Here is a 15,633-nt window from a genome sequence, read left to right as displayed (position 1 = left end):
AAACGACAGCCAGGGACTTAACTGACACAGATAAAAGCAAGATGTCTGAACCAGAATTTAGAATCACGTTAATAAGAATACTAGCTGGAGTTGAAAAAAAAGATTAGAATCCCTTTCTGCAGATATAAAAGTAAAAGATAGAATGAAATTAAAAATGTTGTAACTGAGCTGCAATCACCTATAGATGCAGCGGCGGCAAAGATGGATGAGGCAGAACAGAGAATCAGCGATACAGAGGACAAACTTACAGAGAATAAAGCAGAAAAAAAGAGGGAGATTAAGGCAAAAGAGCACAATTTAAGAATTAGAGAAATCAGTGACTCATTAAAAAGGAACAGCATCAGAATCACAGGGGTCCCAGAAGAGGAAGAGAGAGAAATAGGGGTAGAAGGGTTATGTGAGCAAATCATAGCAAAAAACTTTCCTAACCTGGGGAAAGACACTGACATCAAAATCCAGGAAGCACAGAGGACTCCCATTAGATTCAACAAAAACTGGCCATCAACAAGGCATATAGTAGTCAAATTCACAAAATACTCAGGCAAGGAGAGAATTGGGGAAGCAGCCAAGGAAAAAAAGTCCCTAACCTACAAGGGAAGACAGATCAGGTTTGCAACAGACCTATCTACAGAAATTTGGCAGCCCAGAAAGGAGTGGCAGGATATATTCAATGTGCTGAATCAGAAAAATATGCAGCCAAGAATTCTTTGTCCAGCAAGGCTTTCATTCAAAATAGAAGGAGAGATAAAAAGTCTCCCAGACAAACAAAAATTAAAGGAGTTTGTGACCACTAATCCAGCCTTGCAAGAAATTTTAAGGGGAACTTTGTGAGGGGAGAAAAGATGGAAAAAAAATATATATATATATATATATACATATATATATGTATTTTATATATATATACATAAATATACATACATATACATACATATATATACATATATATATACATAAATATATAAATATACATACATATACATACATATATATATACATATACAAAAGCAACAAAAGATTAGAAAGGACAAGAGAACACCACCAGAAACTCCAACTCTACAAGCATCATAATGGCAGTAAATTCATATCTTTCAGTACTCAGTCTAAACGTCAATGGACTCAATGCTCCAATCAAAAGACATGGGGTAAAAGAATGGATAAGAAAACAAGATCCATCTATATTGTGTTTACAAGAGACCCACTTTAGACCTAAAGACACCTTCAGATTGAAAATTAGGGAATGGAGAACCATCTATCATGGTAATGGTCAACAAAAGAAAGCCAGAGTAGCCATACTTATATCAGACAATTTAGACTTTATTAAAGATTGTATCAAGAGATGCAGAAGGGCATTATATCATAATCAAGGGGTCTATAGACCAAGAAGACCTAACAATTGTAAACATTTATGCACCATGTGGAAATACCCAAAAATATAAATCCATTAATCACAAACATAAAGAAACTCATCAATAGTAATACCATAATAGTAGGAAACTTCAACACCCCACTCACAGCAATGAACAGATCATCTAATCAAAAAATCAACAAGGAAACGATGGCTTTGAATGACACACTGGACCAGATAGACTTAAAAGATATATTAAGAACATTTCATCCTGAAGCAGCAGAATATACATTCTTCTTCAGTGCACATGGAACGTTCTCCAGAATAGACCATATACTGGGACACAAATCAGTTCTAAGAACTGAATCGGTTCTAAGAACACAAAGAAAGTACAAAAAAGTACAAAAAAGATCGAGATCATACCATGCATATTTTTAGACCACAACATTATGAAACTTGAAATCAACCACAAGAAAAAATTTGGAAAGGTGACAAATACTTGGAGACTGAAGAACATCCTACTAAGGAGTGAATGGGCTAACCAAGCAGTTAAAGAGGAAATTAAAAAGTATATGGAAGTCAATGAAAATGATGGCACCACAACCAAAAACCTCTGGGATGCAGCAAAGCTGGTTATAAGAGGAAAGTATATAGTAATCCAGGCTTTCCTAAAGAAGGAAGAAAGATCTCAGATACACAACCAAACCTTATGCCTTAAGGAGCTGGAAAAAGAACAGCAAATAAAACCCAAAAACCAGCAGAAGACAGGAAATAATAAAGATTAGAGCAGAAATTAATGCTATTGAAACAAACAAACAAACAAAAAAAACCAGTAGAACAGATCAATGAAACCAGAAGCTGGTTCTTTGAAAGAGTTAAAATTGATAAACCACTAGCCAGTTTGATCAAAAAGAAAAAGGGAAGGACCCAAATAAATAAAATCAAGAATGGAAGAAGAGAGGTCACAACCAACACAGGAGAAATAAAAACAATAATAAGAGAATATTATGAGTAATTATATGCTGATAAAATTGGCAATCTGAAAAAAATGGACAAATTCCTAGAAACATATACACTAACTACCAAAACTGAAACAGGAAGAAATAGAAAATTTGAACAGACCCATAACCAGTAAGGAAATCGAATTAGTAATCAAAAATCTCCCAAAAAACAAGAGTCCAGGGCCAGATAGCTTTCCATGGGAATTCTACCAAACACTTAAGGAAGAGTTAACACTATTTTCTTGAAGGTGTTCCAAAAAATAGAAATGGAAGGAAAACTTCCAAACTCTTTCTATGAAGCCAGCATTACCTTGATTCCAAAACCAGACAGAGACCCCACTGAAAGGAGAACTATAGACCAATTTCCCTGATGAACATTCATGCAAAAATCCTCAACAAGATATTAGCCAAACTGATCCAACAATACATTAAATAAATTATTCACCACAACCAAGTGGGATTTACACCTGGGATGCAGGGCTGGTTCAATATCCACAAAACAATTAACGTGATTCATCACATCAATAAAAGAAAGGACAAGAACCATATGATCCTCTCAACAGATGCAGAGAAAGCATTTGACAAAATACAGCATCCTTCCTTGATAAAAACCCTCAAGAAAGTAGGGATAGAAGGAGCATACCTCCAGATCATAAAAGCCATATATGAATGACCCAACGCTAATATCATCCTCAATGGGGAAAAACTGAGAGGTCAGGAACAAGACAGGGATGTCCACTCTCACTATTTAACATAGTATTGGAAGTCTTAGCCTCTGCAGTCAACACAAAGAAATAAAAGACATCCAAATCAGCCAGGAGGAGCTCAAATTTCCACTCTTCGCAGATGACATGATACTCTATATGGAAAACCCAAAAAGATTCCACCAAAAAACTTCTAGAATTGATTCATGAATTCAACAAAGTTGCAGAATATAAAATTAACGCACAGAAATCGGTTGCATTCCTATACACCAACAATGATGCAACAGAAAGAGAAATCAAGGAATCGATCCCATTTACAGTTGCACCCAAAACCATAAAATACCTAGGAATAACTCTAACCAAAGAGGTTAAAAATCTATACAGTGAAAACCATAGAAAGCTTATGAAATAAATTGAAGAACACACAAAAAATGGAAAAAGAGTCCATGCTCTTGGATAGGAAGAACAAATATTGTTAAAATGTCGATACTACCCAAAGCATTCTACATATTCAACGCAATCCCTATCAAAATAACACCAGCATTCTTCACAGAGCTAGAATAAATAATCCTAAAATTTGTGTGAAACCAGAAAAGACCCCGAAGAGCCAAAGCAATCTTGAAAAAGAAAACCAAAGCTGGAAGCATCACAATCCCGGACTTCAAGCTATACTACAAAGCTGTAATCATCAAGACAGTATGGTACTGGCACAAGAGCAGACACTCAGATCAATGGAACAGAATAGAGAACCCAGAAATTGACCCACAAACGTATGGCCAACTAATCTTTGACATAGCAGGAAAGAATAGCCAATGGAATAAAGACAATCTCTTCAGCAAGTGGTGCTGGGAAAACTGGACAGTGACATGCAGAAGAATGACCCTGGACCACTTTCTTACACCATACACAAAAATAAACTCAAAACGGATGGAAGACCTCAATGCAAGACAGGAAGCCATCGAAATCCTCGAGGAGAAAGCAGGAAAAAACCTCTTTGATCTTGGCCCCAGCAATTTCTTAACACATCTCGGGAGGCAAGAGAAGCAAAAGCAAAAATGAACTACTGGGACCTCATGAAAATAAAAAGCTTCTGCACAGTGAAGGAAACAATCAGCAAAACTAAAAGGCAACCGACAGAATGGGAGAAGATATTTGCAAACAACATATCAGATAAAGGGTTAGTATCCAAAGTCTATAAAGAACTGATCGAGCTCAAAACCCAAAAAAACAAATAATCCAGTGAAGAAATGGGCAAAAAACATGAATAGACACTTCTCCAAAGAAGCCATCCAGATGGCCAACCGACACATGAAAAAATGCTCAACATCACTCATCCTCAGGGAAATACAAATCAAAACCACAATGAGATACCACCTTACACCTGTCAGAATGGCTAACATTAACAACTCAGGCCACAACAGATGTTGGCAAGGATGCAGAGAAAGAGGATCTCTTTTGCATTGTTGGTGGGAATACAAACCGGTGCAGCCACTCTGGAAAACAGTATGGAGGTTCCTCAAAAAACTAAAAATAGAACTACCCTATGACCCAGCAATTGCACTACCAGGCATTTATCCACAGGATCCAGGTGTGCTGTTTCGAAGGGACACATGCACCTCCATGTTTATAGCAGCACTATCAACAATAGCCAAAGTATGGAAAGAGCCCAAATGTCCATCGACAGATGAATGGATGAATGGAAATATTACCACATTTCCATTCATCCATTCATACATACATACAATGGAGTATAACTCGGCAATCAAAAAGAATGAAATCTTGCCATTTGCAACTACGTGGATGGAACTGGAGGGTATTATGCTAAGTGAAATTAGTCAGAAAGACAAAAATCATATGACTTCACTCATAGGAGGACTTTGAGAGACAAGACAGATGAACATCAGGGAAGGGAAACAAAAATAATATAAAAGCAGGGAGAGGGACAAAACAGAAGAGACTCATAAATATGGAGAACAAACTGAGGGTTGCTGGAGGGGGTGTAGGAGGAGGGATGGGCTAAATGGGTAAGGGGCACTAAGAAATCTCCTGAAATCATTGTTGCACTATATGCCAAATAATTTGGATGTAAATTTAAACAAATTGAAAATAAAACAAGTTATAAAAAAACAGTAATTACAATCACTATTTACTACTTTATCTGTTAAGGACTGAAACTTTGTGTCCCCCAGCCCTGAAATTCATATGCTGAAGCTTTATCCTCTGTCGTGATAGTATTTGGAGGTGCGGCATCTGAGAGGCAATTAGGTTTTCACGAGGTCATGAGGGTCGGGCCCACATGATGGGCTTAGTGCCTTGACAAAACGAGGAAGAGACACCAGAAGTCTTTCCCTCTTCGGGAGGACTTAGTAAAAATGCAGTCTTCTGCACACCAGGGAAAAACTCTCTCCAGGGCCAGATCATGCTGGCACCCCAATCTTGAATTCACAGTCTCATCCAAGTGTGGTTATTACTATTTTGTAGATAAATAACCCTTCTGGCAAAGTGACGAATAGCACTGGACGAAGGCACACCAGGGCTGCGCTTCTGTGTCCACACTGCTGGCAAGAGAAGAGGTGTGAGCCTCAACTCCTGTAAGCCTCTTTGAACTGTGGCGAGGACTGAATGAGAAAATGCATACCGGGTATAGCAGAAGGCCCCGTGAGGTATCGCAACCACAACAGCAACATTATTATTGTGCTGACCCTCAGAGAGGTTAGTTATGTTACCCAATTTACACAGCTTCTGAGGAATGTAGGGGGGTTTTCAGATACATCCTTAACAACAAACCACATGGTCTTATTACTATAATACACTATCCTTGCCTTGCTCCTTCAACAGATGTCTGTTTGGCACATAATAGTTGTTTTAATATGAAGGCTATGTCTAAATCTGGCTATCATTGGCAAAGATCCCTGCTGTAAACTTAATTTTCCAAGGACTTTTATTACTGTCAAGAACAAAAGATTTTTGCAAGGCATCTGATTCTGTTTTGGGAACAAAATAAACCAAAGATAAAAAGTAGGGTGTTAAAAATGTATCAGTAATACACATGAAATTATACAATCAGTTCCACAAAACCTGGTCTATGGCTTGGATCTGCCTATGGAAATGTAATATCCCCTTGACTGTACTTGATAAACTTTATAGCTTTAGGAAGCCAACTCCCTTATTTGACATCTGAAACATGATTCTATCTCGAAGTTCTAGAGTCATTTAAATATAAAAATCCCAGAAAGATTTATGAAATATAATCCTAAATGAAATTATATGACTGTCTGGCATATATGTTGATGTATACAAGAGGCAAATCCTGTAATACCATAAACAAAAAAGAAAAAGTCAAGGTAAGACTTATTTTAGATGGACATTTTAATTTATTTTATGAATGCACCTAGTTGCAATCTCCTTTTCTCAAAGTATAACTGGTAGTTTCTTTAAAAGGATAATGATAGTGATTAGTTATACTTGCTCTAAGCTCAGGAATTCCTAGAAAGCCTAAGTGAACATGACCTTGTACTGCAAATTTTGGAGCCATCATCCTCTGCAAGTAGAGAATTGATCTAATATTACCAAAATGAGCCTTACTATGCTGTAGTAGTAACAAATGAACTCCTAACCTCAGGAGCTTATTTTTAGACACTGCCACCTCAATCCATCTCAGTTTATAACATGCAAGGTCACTGCAGCAAAAGAAAAGAGAGTATGGAGAAGTCACACCTCTGCTAACTGCTCCAGACCAGAAGCTACAATCACTTACACTGATGGCCCATTAGTCAGAATTGATCACGTAACCCTCCCTAGCTATAGGGGGCTGGGAAATCTTCCCATATGTCCAGGAAGATAAGGAGAACTACAGAGGTTGAGCAACACAGACCTCAGGAAAGATATTTCACAGGAAATTCAAACAATAAGTGTATAAAAGATGCTAAAACCTTGGTTCATAAGACGTAAACATATTTGTTTTCCACAATGAAATATAAATGTCCATAGTTCAATTTGAGCCACTGACAATATGAGGTTGATTATGCTCTAAGGAATATTTCCTTATATTCTCATATATCATGTATCTTTATTCTTATATATCACGTATCTTTGCCTAAAAAGTTTTGCAAAATACAGTAATAAAACTTCTACAAACACAACAGTTTCCCCTTTGACTCAGAATCCAGGTGGTAAACCCTGGGCTGGTCACTCAGGCCAATGCTTGTTGCAAGTTTACAAAGGGGCCTTCAGTCACAGCTATAATGCACTCTGCTGGAAAATGCAAGTGTATCAGATTAGTTGCAAGTTCTTTCAAAGCCTCCATTTTTAAGCTATAGGTTGGCCATTTCCCCTGAGAAGACATGTACACTGTATAACCACAAAGCCATTCACTCCCCTTGCTATAAGCTGGGAAGTTTCTGAGAGAAAATTGCTGTGTGACTACTGTATTTTTTCAGATAGTGGATCATTTTACCACTGGTCTTATGCATGTAGCACTTGGGAATTTTCAGGCAAATTTTAAATGCTTATAATGCTGAAGGGAGTTGCCAGATCATAGCTTCTGCTCACATCCAATGTCACTTACGTTGGCTTCACAGAGATGGGTTCTATAAACATCAAAGACTTGAAAGAGACAAGAAATTACCATAGACATTTTTTTTAAAAATCCAAAAAATAGAAAAAACAGTGGTAAGAGAGCCAAATGCAAGTTGAAAAACCAACAAATATTTATAGTATGGGCAAGCCACAATTTGCAGCAGGGGAGTGCTCTGTCCCTAGCACTCAGCAAAGATGTTCCCTCAAAGGAGTGATGTTTAAGACTCTGAGTTCAGCAGTTGGCAGTGGTTATTTTCCTTAAAATCAACCCAAAACTTATGTGTGATTAGTTTGAAGGAAAAAAAGGGAAGGTAAAAATGCTGCCTTGAGCTTTTCCTAAAGACTTTAGCTGTCTCTTGATCCCTATTGACCAAGAAAATAAATTTTTGAGCTTTTCCTAAAGACTTTAGCTGTCTCTTGATCCCTATTGACCAAGAAAATAAATTTTCAAAGTAGGTGCCTCTATACACTGACTGAAGAGACCTCAAATTGGTAATGCCTTAATTTTTCTTCCTAAATAGGGGAAACTCTATGTTCCTTACATACACACATGCACACACACACACACACACACACACACACACAGAGCTGTTTTTTCCATCTATCCACCCACAGGAAGTTTCTACAGCCTCATTAAACTAGACTACTAAAGGTTGTTCAACAAATGAGCCCAGGCTTGTCTCACTCCTGAAATCCAGCTGTGCTTACAGGAACCAGGGACCTTGAAGTGCATTGATTTTGACCTTTTACTTCCTAGAAACATTGTGTGGGCCACCCACTCTGTCCAGTGTACATAAAATCTTTGCTTTTGAAATCAGTTTTCCAGTCCATTAAGTGCTGGTGTGTTCCTGGGGCTCCGTTCTCTTTTGACTGCACCCATTCTCATTGCATGATGCCATCTACTGCCTTGATTTCTGTTGTGTGCTGTTGAATCATTTTTATGTTGATGGTGCTCAACGTCTCAGATGCGTCCCAGTCTTTTTAAATTCTACATGCCCCCAGATGAACTCAACATCTTCTCCTCATTCCAAACATAGTTCATTACCAGGTGTTTAGGCCAGAAACCTGACCGTTGTCTGAAACACTTCCCACTCATCTTTAATTATTACCCACCTAGATTCCTCTTCTATCCATGCACTTCCTTCCTGTCTCATGTTGACCACTGCCAACAGTGTCCTAACCATTCTCTTGGCCGCCAGCCTTGTTCCTTTATGATCGATTTTCCACAGTGAAGTGAAACACCACCTTTCTCAAATGCAAATCTTAGTATTTACCTGCTCAAAACTCTTCCATGTGTCTCACTGCCCTCTGAATGTAAGATATCTTATAATACTCTTTATAGTTTGACTACATGTGGTATGGCTGTTGCTTACTTCTCATCTGCATTACAGACAATACTGTGCATCCCCTCTATTCCAGCCATGCTCAATTGTTCATTTCACTGGATACACCTTGTTATTCCTTGTCTCTGGATCTTTACACATGCTGTCGTCTCAAAATAGTCTTCAACCCCTTTCTCCATTGCTATCCCTAATTCCCTTCCACCTTCCCCAATTTCACCTGAATAACCCCCCTATTCCTTTAGATTGCAGGTTAACCAAAGCTCAAGAATGCAAGGACACTGTCCCACTACTGCTGAGTCCTCAGAGTCTAATCTGGTATTACAGAGTGGGTGTTTGACAATTAAGCGTTGTTGAGTAAGTGTTAGATGAATCTGGGTGGAAGGTTTGACATTCTCAAAAGCCTGTGGAAATGTCTCCTTTTCCTAAAGGAGGTATAAAAGTTATCAGTTCATGTGGTATATCTCTTCTCTTATCATACTCTGCCTCTTATCGTACTCTGTACTGACATCACATGAGGATGTACTGCCTGTCTCATCCCTGGAGGCTCCACTCAAGGCAAACATTTTCCTGGCCTTCCAAAAGTTAAAGGAAGAATAACTCATTGCTTAAGGAAGTATATCTTAGGGAATGTATAGTGCATCTAAGGTCAGATGAAAGATTTAAATCTAAGTCGGGAAAGCTACCATGAAAACAGCATGAAAATCATGGTTATCCATTCTCTTGTAGTTAGCACCCCTTGCTCTTGTTTTCTCTCTTATCTTTCTCAACAGTTCTTTCTTGTCTCCTTCCTGCAGTCTCTTTGACCTTGCCCCTTAGGTGTTCTTAGGTGCTTCTTTAGAGGCATCCATAGGTTCTCCTCAGGCAATGTGACCCATTTTTATAGTTTTTGTAAACCCATATATTCACATGAAGGACAAATTTGTATCTTTAGCCCTGTACTTGGCCTCAATGTGTTCTGGACATTTGAGATCAAATAGGCAAGTACACTTCAACATATCTACACTGTAGTTATCATCTTCAAGAGCTGATTTCCCCTGTTCTTCCTTTCATTGTTTTACAGCCGCCCCTAGACCCAAGCCATGAGCCTGGGGGGCATTCTTGGCAATACTTTATTGTCCTCATCTATGTGCAATAATTCCATAAGAGCTGACAATTCTAGCCCTCAAATAAGTTTTGATTCTATCTGTTCCCTTGATTCCAGAGTATACCAACTATAGTTAGATTGTGAACCTTTTTTGCCTTAATAAATCTAAATAAGACTTTATTTTTATTTTTAACTCCTACAACAACTTCCTAACTGGTTTCCCCATTTCTAGGTTTTCTCATTTCCTGGGTCTACTATTTCTGCAGCTTTACTGGCTGCCAGAGCAAGCTATCCTAACATCAATCTGATAGTGTCATTCTACTCTCTATCGCTGAAAATTTTTAGTAGCTCTCTTTAGCAATGGCTCTCATCTTTGGATATTCCTCAGAATCAAATAAAAAGCTTTTCAGTAAGTACTGGGGTCTACCTCAAACCAACTGAATCTTAATCCCAGAGAGTAGGATTTAAGTATCTGTATCTGTGATTCTGATGAGCCACCAGACTTGAAGACCACTGGATGGAACATGTGATTTTTCCTAGCCCCATATATACCCACTTCTCTGCCCCATCAACTGCCACATCATCTCATATTCTACATGTTCTAATAATAAATACATTTGTTATCCCCATGCACAGTCTGCCCACTCAGAGTTCTATACTAGGTTTATTCTGTTGCTCCCACTAAAACCCTCTTATTTGTTTTTGTTTCTCAGTTGACTTGATCTCATCTTTAAGGAACCAGCTGAGGCATTATCTCTTCCATGGAATCTTCTTTGACTTTCTGCTCACCCCAGCACTGATCCTCATCCAAGACCAGATCTCAGATGGGTTCCCAACTGCTCTTTGGTGCTCCCATAGTATCCTAGCTTGTAAATGTCTTCATCGTTGTGCATTACCATATTTTATTTAAATTAACTGTTCATATGCATATTTCCCCCACTAGATTATGGTATCTTTGAGAATAAGGGTCTGGCTTCCATGTCCAGAGGGCAGAGATTATCAGCCAAGGACACCTGGAGATGGTGGCATGAGTTAGGGCTGAAAGCTATCTGTCTATAGTAGTGACGTTAAAGCGGGGGTTGTGACGAGCATTTCTAGAAGCCCTTTTTGTGTGGGGTTTTCAAGCCCTAAAAATTGCAATAACTCTGGGGCTGTGTTAAGAAACACAAATAAAGAGAAAGAAAGAAAGAAAGAAAGAAAGAAAGAAAGAAAGAAAGAAAGAAAGAAAGAAAGAAAGAAAGAAAGAAAGAAAGAGAAAAGGAAACACAAATAAAGTAAACTGAGTAAGGGGAGTCAAAGTAAGTGCCAAGAGATTCAGAGTTCATGTGCGAAATTTAAAACAGGAGATAGAAAAGCAACCTGGAGAAATCTCCTGATATGGACTCTAGCTGTTTACTGGCCTTGGCCTCTGTCCTTGTCCTCCAAAAGTGGTTATAGGAGTTGACAAAGAAGGCAGGGCAGATACTGTGGGTGTGTGTGTGTGTGTGTGTGTGTGTGTGTGTGTGTGACTGGCATTGATGAAGATTCTTTTCTTTTTTTTTTAAGTTTATTTTCGAGAGAGAAAGCGAGCATGAACAGGGGAAGGGCAGAGAAAGGGAGAGATTGAATCTTAAGCAGGCTCCATGCTTAGCATGGAGCCTGATGCAGGGCTTGATCCCACGACCCTGGGATCATGACCTGAGCCGAAATCAAGAGTTGAATGTTCAACTGACTGAGCCATCCAGGTGTCCCGATGAAGATTCTCTTCTGGACCAAACTCTAGCCTGGCTCTTCTGAGCTCTTTTCTTGACCAGACCTCAACGTTGGCCTATAAATACTGCAGACTCTGAGTACAAATGATTTCATCCACTCCAACCCGCTCCCACATTAGAAGACATGAACAAACACAAACTTACTTTCTAACAGTCAAGGCAGCATCTCCATGATGATGGCCCCAGCCCCGTCAAGTTCCTTCCTGGGAAAGTACAAGACTGCCAAAAGCAGCCAACTTTTTTTTCCAGCCAACACTTGAAGATAGAGCCCCTGTCTCCCAGTCTCAGTGGAAGGACAAAAGTCAAACTTCAATAAGCACAGTTAGCAAACCCAAATGAGTTTCACATGGGTTAACTCCCCTGTCTGCTTTTTATAAATTTCCATTTCCCCGACTCTTCTCAAGCTCTGGCAATTCACATCCTTACTTTCCCTCTCTTCCTTTGAACATGCAGTCACCTCTGCACAAATCAAAGATGAGTTCAGTTCAGAGTTCTTATCTGCTGCAATAGTTTACCATGGATTAAAATCTATCCGCTTACTACTTTAGTTAGTGCCCAGGTTTGTAGGTCTTTGGTAGCATTTTTAGCAATATACATTCCGATATCCTGGCTGATCTGATTCCTGAGGCTGATGTGGCACTTAGGAGAGTGATTGTCTCCAGGAAAATGTTAGGGGGCAAGAGGCAGACAAAAGCTGAGCAAGTGAAGGCTGGAGGCAAATTGGCTCGGATGAGGGCATCAGGGATGACATATATTAAAGAAAGACTATCCCTAATAGAGAAAACATTTTGATCCTCCATTAAATATTTTTGAAGATATTCTTTATCACAAGGATTTTTAAATAGAGGAGTGTTCTGTTCTCATAAACTTGCTCTCTTGCCTACTTTCTTTTCTGCGCAAAAATGTACTGTGTTTTAAGCCTTTAATTTGTTTCTACAAAACAAAACCGGTAACATTTGTGAAAGTTAGTCTTGAGTCTCTATGCACATGAAAATGTTAATGTAAGAAAACTTATTATATTAGTTGATTTAGGAATGTAACTCCATTCATACAATCAGAACTTCTTTGTTTATTCTTTAGCCATGTTCTTGCCTTTAACATTGTTTCTTTCACAGTAATACAGGCAATTTTATAATTTAACCATATGCCTTTAAAGGTTCAGAAACATAAGATAAGGTATTTGTTCAGACAAATAAGATAAAACAGACAATAGAGATACTCAATAGATTTACTTAGATCCATTCACTTAGCTTTAGTGCAGAATATATTCCAGAGCGAGCATACATCAAATGCAAAATGGATAACCTTAATTGGGCTCAATAATTGGATAAATGGTCCAACAATTTTCATTGCATATGATCTGGGGCATGCATTTCATTCCTTATTGATCTGCTTTATTAAATTAACATATCAGTTATTTGTTTGATAGGAACAGGGAAGATAATCATAGGAAGGAGCAGTGGTAGAGAATATGCTTCTTACTGCTGCACAAAACACACATGGCAGGTGATGATACCAAACAGCTAACTCCCAGAGAGACCTAAATGGCACATCTTGGCACATGTGGATAAGTATAATGTTTATTAATCTAAAAAATGAGAAAATATTATAAAAATATAAGAAGTAGAAAACCCTACACAAGTTAAAATACAGAAAAATTTTAAGCAAAGTTATTTGAATCAGGCAATATTTAATGTATCAAATAGTAATCTTAATAACTGGGTATAAAGTAATCTAAACCCAGGACACTAACCATGTCAAAAGGCAGCAGACATCCTGACCACCCCAGAATCCTTTGCCAGGGTTAGTGTTCTCTGATTACACCTTTAGGCACCCCCTGGTTACAAGAGTACTTGTTTATTATTGATATTATAAAAATAACCATTCTCTAAGTGATTACACATAGTAAATAAAATTAGAACTATACATAAGGATTTGAATAATTGCAATTTCTTTAAGGACCACCTGGAACTTCTGCCTGCTTCACAGACCTGTAGGGGAGAAACAAAACAAAGGATAATGTGCTTAATAATACTTCTACAGTACAGCATAAAAAGAAAGTTAGGGACTTTAATGCTTTCCTATACCCTGTGTGAACTTTTACCATGGCACTGACCTTAGGTCCTACCTTTATCAACTGTATTTTGCTGCCAGGATGTCAATTTCTGGAATCTGTATAAACCTTTTTTGTATATATAATTAGAAGTAGCTATTCTACAGATATCTTGGACGGTTAAAATAGAATGGTTGCTCTCCAAATATGGCCAATGAGAAATACTTGTGAGGTGTGTACACATTTACTATCTTGAAAGGAATTATGAAAGCTGAATTTAGAAAGCTAGAGAGGCATAAGATAGATGAGGCTGCACAAGTCCTTTCTTTAGCACTGGAACTATGTGCCCATATTTCTTGACTGAAAATAATTCCTTTATTTTTTTTTTCCCCAGGAGACTATGATTAGGAAAGCAAGGGAAATATCCATGCTCCTAGAATACTTGATAATACCTGTTTCTTCTGCTTCGTACCTGAGCTATATTTAATATTTCTGATTCACTCACCAGACCATAAATACTTTGAAAGAAAAATACGAATCTCCAACTTACTTACAGGACTTGAAAGTATACTTTGCACATGGTGTTTGCTCAGTAAGTATTTGTTTGATGGTAAAGAGGGAGAAGAGAAAGGAAGAAAAAGAGGAAAGAAGGGAGCCCAGTTATTTTTGCACATACTTTTCCCTTTCTGGAATGCCTTACTTATTCCAACCAACCCCAGCTAACTCCTTTATCTAACTAATCCTACTGCTTTAGGACTAGCCTTAAAAACCACTTTTCTCAGGCCCCTTCAACCACTAGTCAAGGTAGAATTCTCCTGCTGCGTGCACTGATCTCACCCTAATGCCTACATAACGATAATCAGGAGTCTTTTATGTAAACAATGTTCACTGTGTGATTTCGTCACATGATAGTGACATGTCATTCTCTGGCGTAGTTCCTGTTTCATTGGAGCTCTTTATTAAATATGAATCGGATGAATGATTTACTTATTCAGATCTCTTGGGTAGAAGGGCCGTATACCTGCAAGTCATACAAAGAACACGTAAAGGACTAACAAAGAGAACAACATGGTTTTTGTGTTCCTACAATGGTAGAATTACTATGTGGAAGAGAGATAAAAATTTTTAAAAAAATTTTTTTAACATTTATTTATTTTTGAGACAGAGAGAGACAGAGCATGAAGCGGGGAGACACAGAATCTGAGACAGGCTCCAGGCTCCGAGCTGTCAGCACAGAGCCCGACGCGGGGCTTGAACTCACGGACTGCGAGATCATGACCTGAGCCGAAGTCGGACGCTTAACCGACTGAGCCACCCAGGCGCCCCGAGAGATAAAATTTTTGTCTGTTTTACAGAAAGAACCATAAATAAGGCAACTACAAGGATCCAGATTTTGGAGCAACAGAAAGTAATTTCATTTAAAGTAGGTTTTGAACATTTTGTACAACTTAAGCATTACTGTTTGCCTACCTGTCTGCTTTTGTCACCATACTGTATGTGACATCCCCATGACTTATTTACTTCATGATTGGAAGTTTGTGCTCTTTGACCACCTTCACCTATTTGCCCAATCCCTGACTCTGGCAACCACCAATCTGTTTTCTGTACCTATGAGCTTAGTGTTTGTTGTTGCAGTTGTTTAGATTCCGCATATAAGTGAGATAATATGGTATTTGTTTTTCTCTGTCTGACTTATTCCAATTAGTAAAACATCCTCAAGTTCCATCTATGTTGTTGCAATTAGCAAAATTTCATTCTTTATGGCTGAATAATA

The 15,633-nt window shown here is 38.3% G+C and overlaps 1 protein-coding gene across 1 annotated transcript in view; it reads right to left on the bottom strand.

Annotated features, from left to right (window-relative positions):
* Nucleotides 1-12,855: 12,855 nt before the first annotated feature.
* Nucleotides 12,856-15,633, bottom strand: part of CUNH8orf34 (chromosome unknown C8orf34 homolog) — a 399,583-nt gene continuing 396,805 nt past the window's right edge. The window contains 1 exon segment of the mRNA XM_019453229.2: nt 12,856-13,797. Within this exon segment, the coding sequence (XP_019308774.1) occupies nt 13,790-13,797 (8 nt within the window). The 3' untranslated portion in view covers nt 12,856-13,789.

Source organism: Panthera pardus, unplaced genomic scaffold (assembly GCF_024362965.1).
Source record: "Panthera pardus isolate Hobbes unplaced genomic scaffold, ASM2436296v1 HiC_scaffold_7, whole genome shotgun sequence".
NCBI classification, from domain to species: Eukaryota; Metazoa; Chordata; class Mammalia; order Carnivora; family Felidae; genus Panthera; species Panthera pardus.
Note: the sequence above shows the minus strand (reverse complement) of the source record. Positions and strands in the feature narration are given on the sequence as shown.